The sequence below is a fragment of the Pristiophorus japonicus genome, chromosome 12, assembly GCF_044704955.1.
Source record: "Pristiophorus japonicus isolate sPriJap1 chromosome 12, sPriJap1.hap1, whole genome shotgun sequence".
Lineage (NCBI taxonomy): Eukaryota > Metazoa > Chordata > Chondrichthyes > Pristiophoridae > Pristiophorus > Pristiophorus japonicus.
The window spans coordinates 132528607-132544350 of NC_091988.1; the positions used below are offsets into that span (position 1 = coordinate 132528607).

General features: G+C 44.9%; 1 protein-coding gene across 1 annotated transcript in view; it reads left to right on the top strand.

The window, feature by feature from the left end:
• The first annotated feature begins 205 nt into the window (after positions 1 to 205).
• gnas (GNAS complex locus) overlaps positions 206 to 15744 on the top strand; it is a 345630-nt gene continuing 330091 nt past the window's right edge. The window contains exon 1 of the mRNA XM_070895940.1: positions 206 to 651. Within this exon, the coding sequence (XP_070752041.1) occupies positions 390 to 651 (262 nt within the window). The 5' untranslated portion in view covers positions 206 to 389. The remainder of the gene's footprint in view (positions 652 to 15744) is intronic.

The window sequence follows — 15744 nt, forward strand, 5'->3', positions numbered from 1 at the left end:
AGAGAGAAGGAAGGGTGGGGAACAAGAAAGAAGAGGGAGTGTGAAGGAAGGAGGGAAGAGAGTGAACGAAGGAAGGAGAAAGAGAGAACGAGAAAGAAAGGAGAAGGAAGGAAGGAATAAGAAAGGGGAGAGAGGAAGGAAGGAAGGGGAGCGGGGAGGAGAGAAGGAGAGAGAAAGGAAGGAAGGAAGGAAGGAAGGGGAGCGGGGAGGAGAGAGAGAAAAGGGGAGGAGAGAAGGAGCGAGAGAAAGGAGGGAGGGAGCTGGGCTTCTCTCTCTGGGCTGGATGATGGTGGTTCCCTGGGCTGAAGTTGCCCTTGGTTGAGTTGCCCCGGGCAGAGGCAGAGAGGGAGCCCCCGATTGTATCAGCTCTGTGGTTACTCTCCCTCGCCATGGGGACGTGTTACAGTCTCCGATCGCGGCTGCTCGGTCCCCACGCTGCCTCCACCATCGCTTACTCGGGGGGCCGGGCGGCCAACGCCAGCAGTGCGGCGGCCGGCGGAGGGGAAGGGGAAGGCGGCCAGCTGAGAGAGCGGCTGCGGGCCAAGGAGAAAGCCCAGCTCAAAGCCGACAAGAAACGCAGCCGCAGCATCGACAAGAGCCTGAAGGCGGAGAAACGCGAGTACAAGCAGACCCACCGGCTGCTGCTCCTCGGTGAGTGCCCCAGCTCGGGGATATCTCCTCCTCCTCCCTGCCCTTCTCAACTGGCCATTTCCACCCTGTCCCTGAACAACACCAGGCTGTAACTTCACACCCCCACTTTGCAAACTCCGCGTTACTGCCACAGATCTTCAAGCCAGTTGTGGGGCCAAATATAAAAAGTTGAGATGAACTTCTTTAAACTGGCCGTGAAAGAGGTGACTGGCTGGGGAGCCCCATACTGTGAGCATCAGTTAATGTACTTCAAGTATTTATTTTAAATTAGGACTATAATCTGTTGGAAGACGGAGTTGGTATTTGCGAGAACAAATTTATTTGTTTGTTTCTTAGGGTGGGGGGTGCTTGCTAGAAGGAGACTGTAGTGTAATTCATTTAGGCGATATAAAGTCACCACTCTCTGGCTGGCCTCCCATCTTGCACCCACCATAAACTTGAGGTCATCCAAAAATCAGCTGCCCGTGTCCTAACTCGCACCAAGTCCCCCTCATCCATCACCCCTGTCCCGGTTAAGCAACACCTCGATTTTAAAATTCTCACCCTTGTTTTCAAATCCCTCCATGGCCCCTCCCTATCCCTGTAACTTGTTCCAGCCATGCCAGCCTCTGAGAACACTGCATTCCTCCAGCTCTGGCCTCTTGTCCATATCTCACTTGCTTCACACCACCATTGCTGGACGTGCCTTCAGTTGGCTAGGCCCTAAGCTCTGGGAGCCCTTCCTTAAACCTCTCAACCCTCCTTAAAAATTAACACTTTGACCAAACTTTTGGAAACCTTTGGCTCGGTGTCAATTCTTGTCTGATTATAATCCAGTGAAGTGCCTTGAGTCACTTACTACCTTGAAGGTGCTGTATAAATGTAAGGTGTTGTGTCCTGTTATGTGCAAAGGTTGTCAAATCATAGAAACATAGAAATAGGTGTAGGAGTAGGCCATTCGGCCCTTCGAGCCTGCACCGCCATTTAATGAGTTCATGGCTGAACATGCAACTTCAGTACCCCATTCCTGCTTTCTCACCATACCCCTTGATCCCCCTAGTAGTAAGGACTACATCGAACTCCTTTTTGAATATATTTAGTGAATTGGCCTCAACAACTTTCTGTGGTAGAGAATTCCACAGGTTCACCACTCTCTGGGTGAAGAAGTTTCTCCTCATCTCGGTCCTAATTGGCTTACCCCTTATCCTTAGACTGTGACCCCTGGTTCTGGACTTCCCCAACATTGGGAACATTCTTCCTGCATTCAACCTGTCTAAACCCGTCAGAATTTTAAATGTTTCTATGAGATCCGCTCTCATTCTTCTGAACTCTAGTGAATACAAGCCCAGTTGATCCAGTCTTTCTTGATATGTTAGTCCCACCATCCCGGGAATCAGTCTGGTGAACCTTCGCTGCACTCCCTTAATAGCAAGAATGTCCTTCCTCAAGTTGGAGACCAAAACTGTACACAATATTCCAGGTGTGGCCTCACCAAGACCCTGTACAACTGTAGTAACACCTCCCTGCCTCTGTACTCAAATCCCCTCGCTATGAAGGCCAACATGCCATTTGCTTTCTCAACCGCCTGCTGTACCTGCATGCCAACCTTCAATGACTGATCTACCATGACACCCAGGTCTCGTTGCACCTCCCCTTTTCCTAATCTGTCACCATTCAGATAATAGTCTGTCTCTCTGTTTTTACCACCATGGTGGATAACCTCACATTTATCCACATTATACTTCATCTGCCATGCATTTGCCCACTCACCTAACCTATCCAAGTCACTCTGCAGCCTCATAGCATCCTCCTCGCAGCTCACACAAATTTGCAAATTTGGAGATACTACATTTAATCCCCTCGTCTAAATCATTAATGTACAATGTAAACAGCTGGGGCCCCAGCACAGAACCTTGCAGTACCCCACTAGTCACTGCCTGCCATTCTGAAAAGTACCCATTTACTCCTACTCTTTGCTTCCTGTCTGCCAACCAGTTCTCAATCCACGTCAGCACACTACCCCCAATCCCATGTGCATTAACTTGGCACATTAATCTCTTGTGTGGGACCTTGTCGAAAGCCTTCTGAAAGTCCAAATACACCACATCAACTGGTTCTCCCTTGTCCACTCTACTGGAAACATCCTCAAAAAATTCCAGAAGATTTGTCAAGCATGATTTCCCTTTCACAAATCCATGCTGACTTGGACCTATCATGTCACCTCTTTCCAAATGCGCTGCTATGACATCCTTAATAATTGATTCCATCATTTTACCCACTACTGATGTCAGGCAGACCGGTCTATAATTCCCTGTTTTCTCTCTCCCTCCTTTTTTAAAAAGTGGGGTTACATTGGCTACCCACCACTCCATAGGAACTGATCCAGAGTCTATGGAATGTTGGAAAATGACTGTCAATGCATCCGCTATTTCCAAGGCCACCTCATTAAGTACTCTGGGATGTAGTCCATCACGCCCTGGGGATTTATCGGCCTTCAATCCCATCAATTTCCCCAACACAATTTCCCGACTAATAAGGATTTCCCTCAGTTCCTCCTTCCTACTAGATCCTCTGACCCCTTTTATATCCGGAAGGTTGTTTATGTCCTCCTTAGTGAATACCGAACCAAAGTACTTGTTCAATTGGTCTGCCATTTCTTTGTTCCCCGTTATGACTTCCCCTGATTCTGACTGCAGAGGACCTACATTTGTCTTTACTAACCTTTTTCTCTTTACATATCTATAGAAACTTTTGCAGTCCGCCTTAATGTTCCCTGCAAGCTTCCTCTCGTACTCTATTTTCCCTGCCCTAATCAAACCCTTTGTCCTCCTCTGCTGAGTTCTAAATTTCTCCCAGTCCCTGGATTCACTGCTATTTCTGGCCAATTTGTATGCCACTTCCTTGGCTTTAATACTATCCCTGATTTCCCTTGATAGCCACGGTTGAGCCACCTTCCCTTTTTTATTTTTACGCCAGACAGGGATGTACAATTGTTGTAGTTCATCCATGCGGTCTCTAAATGTCTGCCATTGCCCATCCATAGTCAACCCCTTAAGTATCATTCGCCAATCTATCTTAGCCAATTCATGCCTCCTACCTTCAAAGTTACCCTTCTTTAAGTTCTGGACCATGGTCTCTGAATTAACTGTTTCATTCTCCATCCTAATGTAGAATTCCACCATATTATGGTCACTCTTCCCCAAGGGGTCTCGCACAACGAGATTGCTAATTAATCCTCTCTCATTACACAACACCCAGTCTAAGATGGCCTCCCCCCTAATTGGTTCCTCGACATATTGGTCTAGAAAACCATCCCTTATGCACTCCAGGAAATCCTCCTCCACCAGTTTGGTTAGTCCAATCTATATGCATATTAAAGTCACCCATGATAACTACTGCACCTTTATTGCATGCACCCCTAATTTCCTGTTTGATGCCCTCCCCAACATCACTACTACTGTTTGGAGGTCTGTACACAACTCCCACTAACGTTTTTTGCCCTTTGGTGTTCTGCAGCTCTACCCATATAGATTCCACATCATCCAAGCTAATGTCCTTCCTAACTATTGCATTAATCTCCTCTTTAACCAGCAATGCTACCCCACCTCCTTTCCCTTTTATTCTATCCTTCCTGAATGTTGAATACCCATGGATGTTGAGTTCCCAGCCCTGATCATCCTGGAGCCACGTCTCTGTAATCCCAATCACATCATATCTGTTAACATCTATTTGCACAGTTAATTCATCCACCTTATTACGGATACTCCTTGCATTAAGACACAAAGCCTTCAGACTTGTTTTTTTAACACCCTTTGTCCTTTTAGAATTATGATGTAGTGTGGCCCTTTTTGTTTCTTGCCTTTGTTTACTCGACCTTCCACTATTGCTTTTTACCTTTCTACCATCTGTTTCTGACTCCATATTACTTCGCCCTATCTCGCTGCATAGGTTCCCATCCCCCTGCCATATTAGTTTAAACACTCCCGAACTGCATTAGCAAATGTTACCCCCAGGACATCAGTTCCAGTACTGCCCAAGTGCAGACCGTCCCTTTTGTACAGGTCCCACTTCCCCCAGAACTGGTTCCAATGTCCCAGGAATTTGAATCCCTCCCTCTTGCACCACTGTTCAAGCCACGTATTTATTCTAACTATCCTGCTCCCTCTACTCTGATTAGCACGTGGCACTGGTAGCAATCCAGAGATTACTACCTTTTGAGGTCCTACTTTTTAATTTAACTCCTAGCTCCCTAAATTCAGCTTGTAGGACCTCTTCCCGCTTCTTACCTATATCGTTGGTATCTACATGTACCACGACAACTGGCTGTTCACCCTCCCTCTCCAGAATACTCCGCAGCCGCTCCGAGACATCCTTGACCCTTGCACCAGGGAGGCAACATACCATCCTGGAGTCTCGGTTGCGGCCACAGAAACTCCTATCTATTCCCCTTACAATAGAGTCCCCTATCACTATAGCTCTCCCACTCTTTTTCCCACCCTTCTGTGCAGCAGAGCCACCCACGGTGCCGTGAACCTGGCTGCTGGTGCCTTCCCCTGGTAAGCCATCTCCCCCAACAGTATCCAAAATGGTATATCTGTTTTGGAGGGAGATGACCGCAGGGGACTCCTGCACTACCTTCCTGCTGTTGCCTTGTCTCTTGGTCACCCATTCACTATCTGTCCTAACCCAGCTCCATCTCTCTGATACCTCCCTCGACTCCTGCGCTGCCTCTGTGTTGCCAGACTTTGTCTGACATCCAGTCCTGGATGAGGCCCAATTTTCTCCAGCTAAACGTTGTAAAGACCGAAGCCCGATGGCACCCGCCATGAAGCTCGTACTCTTGCCATTGACCCAGGCACTGTCTCCGGCCGAACCAGACTGTTCGCAACCTCAATGTCCTGTTTGACCTTGAGCTGAACATCAGTCCCAATAGCAGCATCATCATTACAAAGACTGCCTACTTCCACTCCTGTAATACCACCCATCTCTGCCCCTACCTCAGCCCACTCATGGCTGAAACCCACATCCATGTTTTCGTCATCAACAGACTATTCCAGTGCTCTCCTGACTGGTCTCCCATTGTCCATAAACTTCTGTTCATTCAAAGCTCTGCTGCCTAGACTCTATAGTTTATGGTGAATGGGACTTGGTGCACCAAACACCCCTCTCTTCGCTGACCTATATTGGCTCCCAGTGTCTCATATTTAAATACCCTCCATTACCTTGTCTTTCCATCCTCTAGTGTCCCCCCCCCAAACTGTCCACCCCTATGAGTTTCGTACAGGACTTTGCTCCCCCCACCGCCTCATTTTGCCCCAGCGTTGGTGGCCGTGACTTCAAAGGCGGGGACCCAAAGTTCGTGAATTCACTCCATAAATTTCTCCACTTGCCCCTCTTCCTTTTAGATCCTTCTGAAAACCCACCTCTCGGACCCAGCTTTTGGTCACTCCTCCTTATATTTCCTCCCTTCGCTTGGCATCTTTGTTTTTGATTATATCTCAGTGAAACGCGTTGGGATGTTTTTGCTGTTGGAAAGGCTCTTCTATAAATGCAGGTTGTTGTATTGCACAAGGATCTGAGTGGCACTTCACTTATACAACACTGACTAATATTAGTTTAAGGATGATTTATTTTATACATAAATATAACAAACAATGTCGCTGTCTTATTTTATGGGGCAGAGTGTCATAAAGGAATATGATGGCTGCTCTTGCCAGTTTGCTTGGCGTATTGATGCTCAGGATTAGGTTGGTGTGTGTTAAGAGGCGGCAGTTTTTGTTCTTTCTGTTGGGTACGTTGCACTGTGTGAAGACCTCCGCACATGGGAGCCCGGCGAAAGCCCCAGATCCAAGGTGGACCTTTTTTTCATTTAAAAAGCCAGACCCAAAATGTAGTCATCTCCAGATTGCTCCTTGTGCCATGTGCTAGTGAGTACAGAAATAGGAGGATATAGCAGATGAATGCATGGCTGGAGAGATGGTGCAGGAGGGAGGGCTTTCCTGAGGCATTTTGACCGTTTCTAGAGGAGGTGGGGCCTGTACAAGCCGGACGGGTTGCACCTCAACAGAGCCGGGACCAATATCATTGCGGGGTGGGTTGCTAATGCTGTTGGGGAGGGTTTAAACTAGCTTAGCAGGGGGATAGGAACCCGAGGCTAGATTCAGAAGGGGGAAACAAAAAAGCTGAAAATGAAGGCAGAAAATTAGTAAATGAGTTTGGAAGGCAGGGGGAACAAAGGCTAGAAAATAGACAACAAGGGAGTTTGATAGTGCGAAACGGTATATGCTTCAATGCAAGGAGTCTCAGGAATAAGGCAGATGAGCTGAGGACACAGATAGACATGTGGGAATATGATATAGCTATTACTGAGACATGGCTGAAAGAAGGGCAGGAATGGCAGCTCAACATTCCTGGTGCAGGGTTTTCAGACGAGATAGAGAGGGGGATAAAAAATGAGAGGGGGGTCGCAATATTAATTTAAAGAAGCAATTACAGATGTGAGGAGGGATGATCTGTTGGAAGGATCATCAAACAAGGCCATATGGGTTGAATTGAAGAACAAGAAAGGGGCAATCACACTGCTGGGAGTGTGCTGTAGACTCACAATCAGAAGGTGATAGAAGAGCAAACATGTAGGCAAATTTCTCAAAGTGCAAAAACAATAGGACAGTATTAGGGGATTTCAACTATCCGAATATTAACTGGGATAGAATTAGTGTGAAAGGTATAGAGGGAGCAGAATTCTTAAAATGCATTCAGGAGAACTTTTTTAGCCAGTACATAACAAGCCCAACAAGAGACCGGTTCTAGACTTAGTTTTAGGGAGTGAAGCTGGGCAGGTGGAAGGGGTATCAGTGGGAGAGCATTTGGTGGTCGTGATCATAATTGATCATAATTCAGGTGAGATTTAGGGTAGTTATAGAAAAGGACAAAGACCAGGAATAAAAGTTCTCAATTGCAGAAAAGCCAATTTTACTAAGCTGAGATGTGATTTAGCCAAAGTGGACTGGAAACAGCTACTTGAAAGTAAATCAGTGTCTGAGCAGTGGGAGGCATTCAAGGAGGATATAGTGAGGGTTCAGAGCAAGTATGTTCCCTTAAAGAAAAAGGGCGGGACTAACAAATTTAGAGCCACCTGGATGTCAAGAGGAATACCGGGTAGGAAAAAGAAAAAAAGGGAAGCTTATGACAGATACCGAGGGCTCAATACTGCAGAAACCCTAGAGGAGTATAAAAATGCAGGGGTGAAATTAAAAAGGCAGTTAGGAAAGCAAAGAGAGGGCATGAAAAAAATATTGGCAAGGAAAATCAAGGAAAACATTAAGAGCAAGAGGATAACTAAAGAAGAGTAGGGCATTTTAGGGACCATAAAGGTAACCTGTGCGTGGAGGCAGAAGATCATAGATTAACACAGCACAGGAGGCGGCCATTCGCCCCATTGTGGCTGTACTTGATGTAACTCCCATCAAGCTCAGCCTCCCTGAACTGTATACAACACTAGTTAGGCCACAGCTAGAGTACTGTGTACAGTTCTGGTCACCACATTACAGGAAAAATGTGATTGCACTCGAGAGGGTACAGCGGAGATTTAAGAGGATGTTGCCTGGACAGGAGAATTTTAGCTATGAGAAAAGATTGGAAATGCTGGAGTTGTTTTCTTTGGAACAGAGGAGGCTGAGGGGAGACCTAATTGAGGTGTATAAAATTATGAGGGGCCTGGATAGAGTGGATAGGAATGACCTATTTCCCTTAGCAGAGGGGTCAATAACCAGGGGGCATAGAGTTAAAGTAAGTAGGAGGTTTAGAGGGGTTTTGAGGAGAATCTTTTTCATCCAGAGGGTGGTGGGGGTCTACAACTCACTGCCTGAAAGAATGGTAGAGGCAGAAACCCTCATCATATTTAAAAAGTATTTGGATATGCACGAAGTGCGGTACAAGGCTATGGCCAAGAGCAGGAAAGTGGGTTTAGACTGGATAGCTCTTCGTCGGTGGAATGGCCTCCTTCTGTGCTGTAAGTTTCTATGATGGGATTCAGCTCGTGGCTGACCTGCTATGCAATTTTATTTCGGATTTCCAGCCAGGTGTTTTGCTTCCATTTAACTTTGTTGAAGTATTTAGAGTTGCATTTTGAAGTGCAATTAACTTTTTTTGTTTCTTTACGTTAACTGAAAAGTCTATCTGAGGCAGGGGGGAGTCCCAAAGATGATGGCAGTGCATAAACCTGGCTGCACAGTGCAGTTCATTAACAGCGAGCTGGTGAAAATGTGCCTTTACCAGAGCTGTCGATATTGGGAATGATTTTCATAATGGGCAAAAACCACAGAGATAGTAAGTACATTTAAATAGAAAATGCCATGGTTAATGCTCAGTGACGTACATCAAAAAAAGTAATTTATTTTATCACTTACTTCCTCTCCAGCAAGTCATGATCCGTGAGCACCTGTAGCCCTCCCCAACCTTACCCAAGGGACCACCAATCTTTATGTACAAGCTTGGACAGTGAGTGGTCGATCTTGACTTTGTCCGATGGTGTAAAATGTACGATAGTGAATCGGCAGGCCGTTCTACATCTCTCCCCGTTATTTATTTATTCACATCAAATTTTTCACATCAAAGTCAGTGAAAATAAACATTGGGAGAGATGTAGAACAGGCTTCCGAATCGCTATCAACTGTTCTACACTGTCGTACAAAGTCGAGATTCATCCCCGAGTGTCAGAAGGCTATTCGAGGCCAATTCTTCCCTGGCCTGACACCGCACGCATGCACTTGCCAGAAGCAGTCACTGAATAGTGATCAGGACTGGGAGGATTGGCCAAATATTCCCCGCCCCTTTGCTTCAGGGGAACTAGTTCTAACATCGTAGTTGCTCACGGGTAACCAAAATGTGCGATGAGTCCTTCTCTGTGAGGTCTGTATCCCACCCCAAAGGCGAGAGAGAGAGAGTGTGATAATGGTGGAGCCAATCGCATCCGTCACTGGTTCAGTTGGTTTTGACCCCTCTAAGGTAAATATTAGCGGGGTTTTGTAACCAGGAACTTTGCAGCAGAGTTTGTTTTTATATATTTTATTAAAAAGGCAGAATAGATGGCATAGCTTTCAGTGGATCCTGATTGGGTCTGCAATTCTCTACTGTTGGAGCTTGGAGTGGGATCACGGTTATTTCCGACAAGCAAAGTGACATGCTGCATAATCCAGTGCACCCCCTAGTGACCCTTCACTGAATGGCACCTGCAGAGGTGCAGGAGATAGGGTGCCCACCTAAAGGTGCAGACAAAATAGAATCATACAGCACATAAGGAAGCCATTCAGCCCATCATGCCTGTGCAGGCTCTATAAAAGTGCAATCTAATTAGTTCCACTCGCCTGCTCTTTCCCCATACCCTTGCAATTTTTTCCTTTTCAAGTATATATCCAATTCCTTTTGAAAGTTACTATTAAATCTGCTTCCACCACCCTTTCAGGCTGTACGATCCAGACCATCATAACTCACTGCATTTATATATTTTTAAAATTCTCCTTATCTCCACTTTGGTTCTTTTGCCAGTTATTTAAATCTGCGTCCTCTGGTGGTTACTGACCCTCCTGCCACTGGAAACAGTTTCTCCTTACCCACGTGAGCAAAACTCCTTATAATTTTGAAGAGCTCTATTAAATCTCCCCTTCTGTCGTAAAGAGAAGAATCCCAGCTTCTCTAGTCTCTCCACATCACTGAAGTCCATCATCCCTAGTATCATTCTGTTAAAACACTTCTGCACCCTCTTTAAGGACTTACAATTATAGAATGGTTACAGTACGGAAGGCAGACATTTGGCCCGTTGATTCTGTGCCGACATTCAGTGAGTCCAACTCCCCTGCCCTTTCCCCATAAATCCTGCAAAAAATTTTCCTTCAGACACTTATCCAACTCCCTTTTGAGAGATAAGATTGAGTCTGCCTCCATTACTCTTTCAGGGCAGTTCATTCCAGATACTAACCACTCGCTGCCTAAAAAGGTTTTTTCTTACATCGCCTTTGGTTCTTTTGCCGATCACCTTAAATCTGTGTCCTCTGGTTCTCGACCCTTCTGCCAATGGGAGCAGTTTCTCTCTATCTACTCTGTCCAGACGCCTTATGATTTTGAACACCTCGATCAAATCTCCTCTCAATCTTCGCTGCTCCAAAGAGAACAACCCCAGCTCCTCCAGTCTATCAATGTAACTGAAGTCCCTCATTCCTGGAATAATTCTCGTAAATCTTCTCTGCACTTTCTCTAAGGCCCTCACATCCTTTCTAAAGTGCGTAGCCCAGAATTGAACACAATACTCCAGTTGAAGCCGAACCAGTGTTTTATACAGGTTCATCATAATTTCCACACTTTTGTACTCTATACCTCTATTTATGAAGAAAGGCTTTTTAACTGCTTTCTCAACCTGCCCTGCCACCTTTAATGATTTGTGCACATATATCCCCAGATCTCTCTCTCCGTGCACCCCCTTCAGGATTGTACCATTTAGTTATATGTCCTCGCCTCATTCTTTCTACCAAAATGTATCACTTCACATTTTTCTGTGTTAAATTTCTGCCATGTCCGCCAATTTCACCAGCCTGTCTATGTCTTCCTGAAGACTTAACATCCTTTTTAAAGTATGGTGCCCAGAATTGGACACAATTCTCCAGCTGAGCCCTAACCAGTGTTGTATAATGGTTTAGCGTTATGTCCTTGCTCTTTTACTCTGTGTCTCTATAAATAAAGCTAAGGATCCCGTATCGTTTTAAAAAAAAACGCCTTATCAACATGTCCTGCCACCTTCAAAGATTTGTGTATGTGAACCCCAGGTCTCTCTGTTCCTGCATCTCCTTTAAATTGTATCATATTAAATGAATTAAAAAAAAACACCCTATATATTTGTACATAAACAGGCCTCCTGGCCTAGATTGGAAACTCAGCGGTAATTGGAATCAAGCCTTGTTGTTTCCCATGTGGTGTGACATGTTGGGAAAAGTACCACTGGATCATCGCAATAGCTTTTCTGTGGGCAAGTGGTCTAAATATGCAAGCCCATGCAATTGTGGCCTCCTGTAGATATCAGGCTCCAGATCAGGAAAATCGAGCCTTCCATGTCTCTCTCTCTAAGCTTGTACTGCACCTGTAACAATATAATGTCTGGGGTGTTGGGATGCGGACTAGATGCCAGACTTTTGTATAGATGGATGTGTTAGCCTCATTTGATTGGAAACAAAGAGAGGGTCAGTAAGAGTTTACAGGAAATAGTATTGAGATTTAGTTTATGTTGGATGTGTTGAGAGTACAGGCATTAATGTGAGATCTTCCGAACACGAAGAAAGTTTTCTTGGGTTGATGGCTGTGTGTATATAGTGTTAATCCAGTGTATTTTCAATATCCGTTGTAATTCCGAGACCTAGCCTAATCATTCAGAGAGGATGAGTCTCTGCATGGCAGTTTGAGAATTTCAATTCAGTATTTAAAAAAAAAATCTGGAAATTTAAAAATAAAAACATTATGCTGGTATCAGTAAAAGTGAGAATAAAGCTGTCTCTCGAAAAAGCTGGTTCACTAATGTCCTTTTAGGGAAGGAGACCTGGCGTCCTTACCTGGTCTGTCCTTTATCTGACCGAGTCCCACATCAACGTGGTTGGCTCTTAACTGCCCCCTGCAATGGCCGAGCAAGACATTCAGTTGTATCAACCACCAGAAGGCCCACCACCACCTGCTTGGGCCAATGAAGGATGGGCAATAAATGCCGGCCTTGCCAGCGGTGCCCACATCCTGAGAATTAAAGGGAAAAAAAACAAGGGATCATTCTCTCTCAATTTCTGCATCCTTTATTCTCCCCTTGGTTCCCAGTTACAGCGTAAGTTCACTGATCGGCACGGTGTCGGGACGGTGCTGTACGCCTGCCAACCACTGCTGCAATATTCCATCACCGAGCAAAGGTGGAGTGTGAAAACAGATGAGTAGGTCCTGGCTTCTTCGATCACCTCTTTCCAGCTATATTACTTTGTTCAACCAGCGATTACAGATCCGAAAACCAAATGTTTCTAACTGGTATAAAATGGAGAATCTTGGCTGATCTTTCTCAGCAGAGTCTCTGTGCTGGAGATAAGGCATCATTATGTCTATCATTGGAGGTAGTTAACCTACATAGGATTACATATAATTTACAGCACAGAAACAGGCCATTCGGCCCAACCAGTTCTTGCTGTTGTTTATGCTCCACTCGAGCCTCCTCCCGTCTTTCCTCATCGAACCCTCTCAGCATAACCCTCTATTCCCTTCTTCATATGCTTGTCTAGCCTCCCCTTAAATGCATCTATACAGTACTATTTACCTCATCTACTGCTTGTGGTAGCGAGTTCCACGTTCTCGCCACTCTCTGGGTAAAGAAGCATCTTCTGAATTCCCTATTGGATTTCTTGGTGACTATCTTATATTGATGGCCTCTAGTTATGCTCTTCCCCACAAGTTGAAACATTCTCTCTCTATCTACTCTCTATCCACTTTATCAATACCTTTCATAATTTTAAAGACCTCAATTAGGTCAGCCTTCTTTTTTCAAGTGAAACGAGATCCAGCCTGTTCATCCTTTCCTGATAAGTATAGCCTCACATTTCTGGTATCTGGCACTATTCTGACGGCACTTGTTTTTCAGGGGCAAAGATTGCTGAATTAATAGACAGTCTGTAATGTACATAAAACTGTCTAAACCTTTGTGTCTGTTAGAGTGGAGACTTTAACTTCCACCCCAATTGTAAGAAGTGTATGGTGTATGGTAGCTCACTGCACTGCACGGTCTTGTGCCTTGAAATCACTTCCTGGGATCTGGTACTTTTAATGTATTAATGATGTTTCCATTCAAGTTATATTCTGTTTCTCTGTTTTCATTGACTACCTGTGTATCCCATGTCCTCAATGCATATTAATATGACTCTTATGTTTAACTGGGTGTAGTCTGTAACAATAACTGAGCACTGGGTGACAGCCGTGGCTCACTAGACAGCACCCTTGCCTCTGAGTCAGTCGGATGTGGGTTCAAGTCTCTCAAATTCTAAGCCAGTACTGATGGAGTTACTGCACTGTTGGAGGCGCCGTCTTTCGCATGAGACATTAAACCCAGGGCCTGTCTGCCCTCTCAAGTGAACAGTAAAGATCCCATGGCACTATTTTGAAGAGGGCAGTTCGTGCTGGCCAATGCAATCCTGCAACCAGCACCACAGAAAGCAGATTATCTGGTCATTATCACATTGCTGTTTGTGAGAGCTTGCTATGTGTCAATTGGCTGCCACATTTCCTACATTAGAACAATGACTACACTTCAAAAAGTACTTCATTGGTTGTAAAGCACATTGGGGCATCCTGAGGTTGTGAAAGGCAATGTATAAATAATTTTCTTTCTCTGTAGAGTGTGTGGGTGTATGCAGAGTGGGGGCTGTCTGTGCAACTCTGATCTCCCTCGCTTTCCGCTGCATGTTGAGTTTCTGATCTCCACCAAGTTGTTGGACAAAGTGTGGAGCAGACACTCGTGTGCAGGAATAAAATGAGTGAACAAGTCACTAGCCTGGGCACTATGCAATTCCTAATTATGGGGTATTCAATCGATATTGGAAGAAGAACCGAAGAAAGATCTAGGACATAGAAAGACCGTTCGTCTCATCAAAGTTCATCCCACTGGTACCTTAACTGTCCCACCAACTCCGTTTCTACTGAATCACTTGGAAGATGTTTCCAAAGATTTCATAGAATCATGCACAGAACAAGGTCATTTGGCCTGTTGCAGCTCTTTGTACAGCGATCCAATTAGACCCACATCCCTGCTCGTTTCCCATCGCCAGGTATTTTTTTTCCTTTTAGTATTTAAACAAGTTCTTCTTGATATTTAAAAATTATATATATATATATATATATATATTCATTAAATTTGATTAACTCTCCAGCCTTACTTTTACTTTGCGCATGATTTATTATCAATCAGTATTATTACATGGCATCCCCCTTATCTGCATTTTCTACAGTAATCCTTCCTCCGAACTCCTGCCCATTGCACTAGTTGCTCTGCTGTATGATTTCTGAAGATCATATATAATGAAGCACCATGGGAGGTTTAGCTACATTAAAGCCACTATATCAATGTAATTTGTTTGCAAGTATTTTTATGGCAAAGTGACTAAAACTGAACACAATTTTTTAAGGGTAGTCTAACCACTGCAATATAAAGTCTTAACATCACCTCTGAATTCTATTGTTATGGTTTTATCTGCGTTTTCAACCCTCATCCATGCTTTTGTTACCTCCAGAGTCGACTATTCCAATGCTCTCCTGGCCAGCCTCCTATCTTCTACCCTCCGTAAGCTTGAGCTTGTCCAACACTCCGCTGCCATGTCCTAACTCGCACCAAGTCCTGTTCGCTTATTACCCCTGTGCTCGTTGACCTAGATTGGCTCCTGGTCCAGCAACGCCTCAATTTTAAAATTCTCATCCTTCTGTTCAAAACCCTCGATGGCCTCTCCCCTCCCTAACTCTGTAACCTCCTCCAGCACTACAACCCTCCCAGATCTCTGCGCTCCTTGAGCATCCCCGACTTCCCCCCACCGTTGGCCACCGTACCTTCAGCTGTCCAGGCTTTAAGCTCCTAAATCTCTCTACCTCTCTCCTTCAAGGTGCGCCTTAAAATCTGCTTCTTTGATCAAGCTTTTAGTCACCTGTCCCAATATCGCCTTCTCGGTGTCAATGTTTGTCTTATTGCGCATTGGTGAAGTTTTACCAAGTTAAACGTGCTCTATAAAATGCAAGTTGCTGTTGTAATCCACCATTCTATTACTGTTCCATTTGTCTACTTGACTGCATATCAGATCTAAATCTTGCTACAATTTTTTGTTTTAGCTGAAGCTCCCATCTCTACTCCTTTGTTTTTAGTGATCCCAGAAAATATGACCAGTTTATAGTAAGCTTCAGTATCTAGTTAATTCACGTTAATTAGAAACTGGGGTTCAAGCACTGACCCCGGCACTCAACACCTCCCTCCCCACTGTGTGATGATGGAAAGTAACTTTCCCAAGTAACACCCTGTTTTCTATTTTTAACTGATCCCTTATCTCACCTTTTGTTCTACCCTCG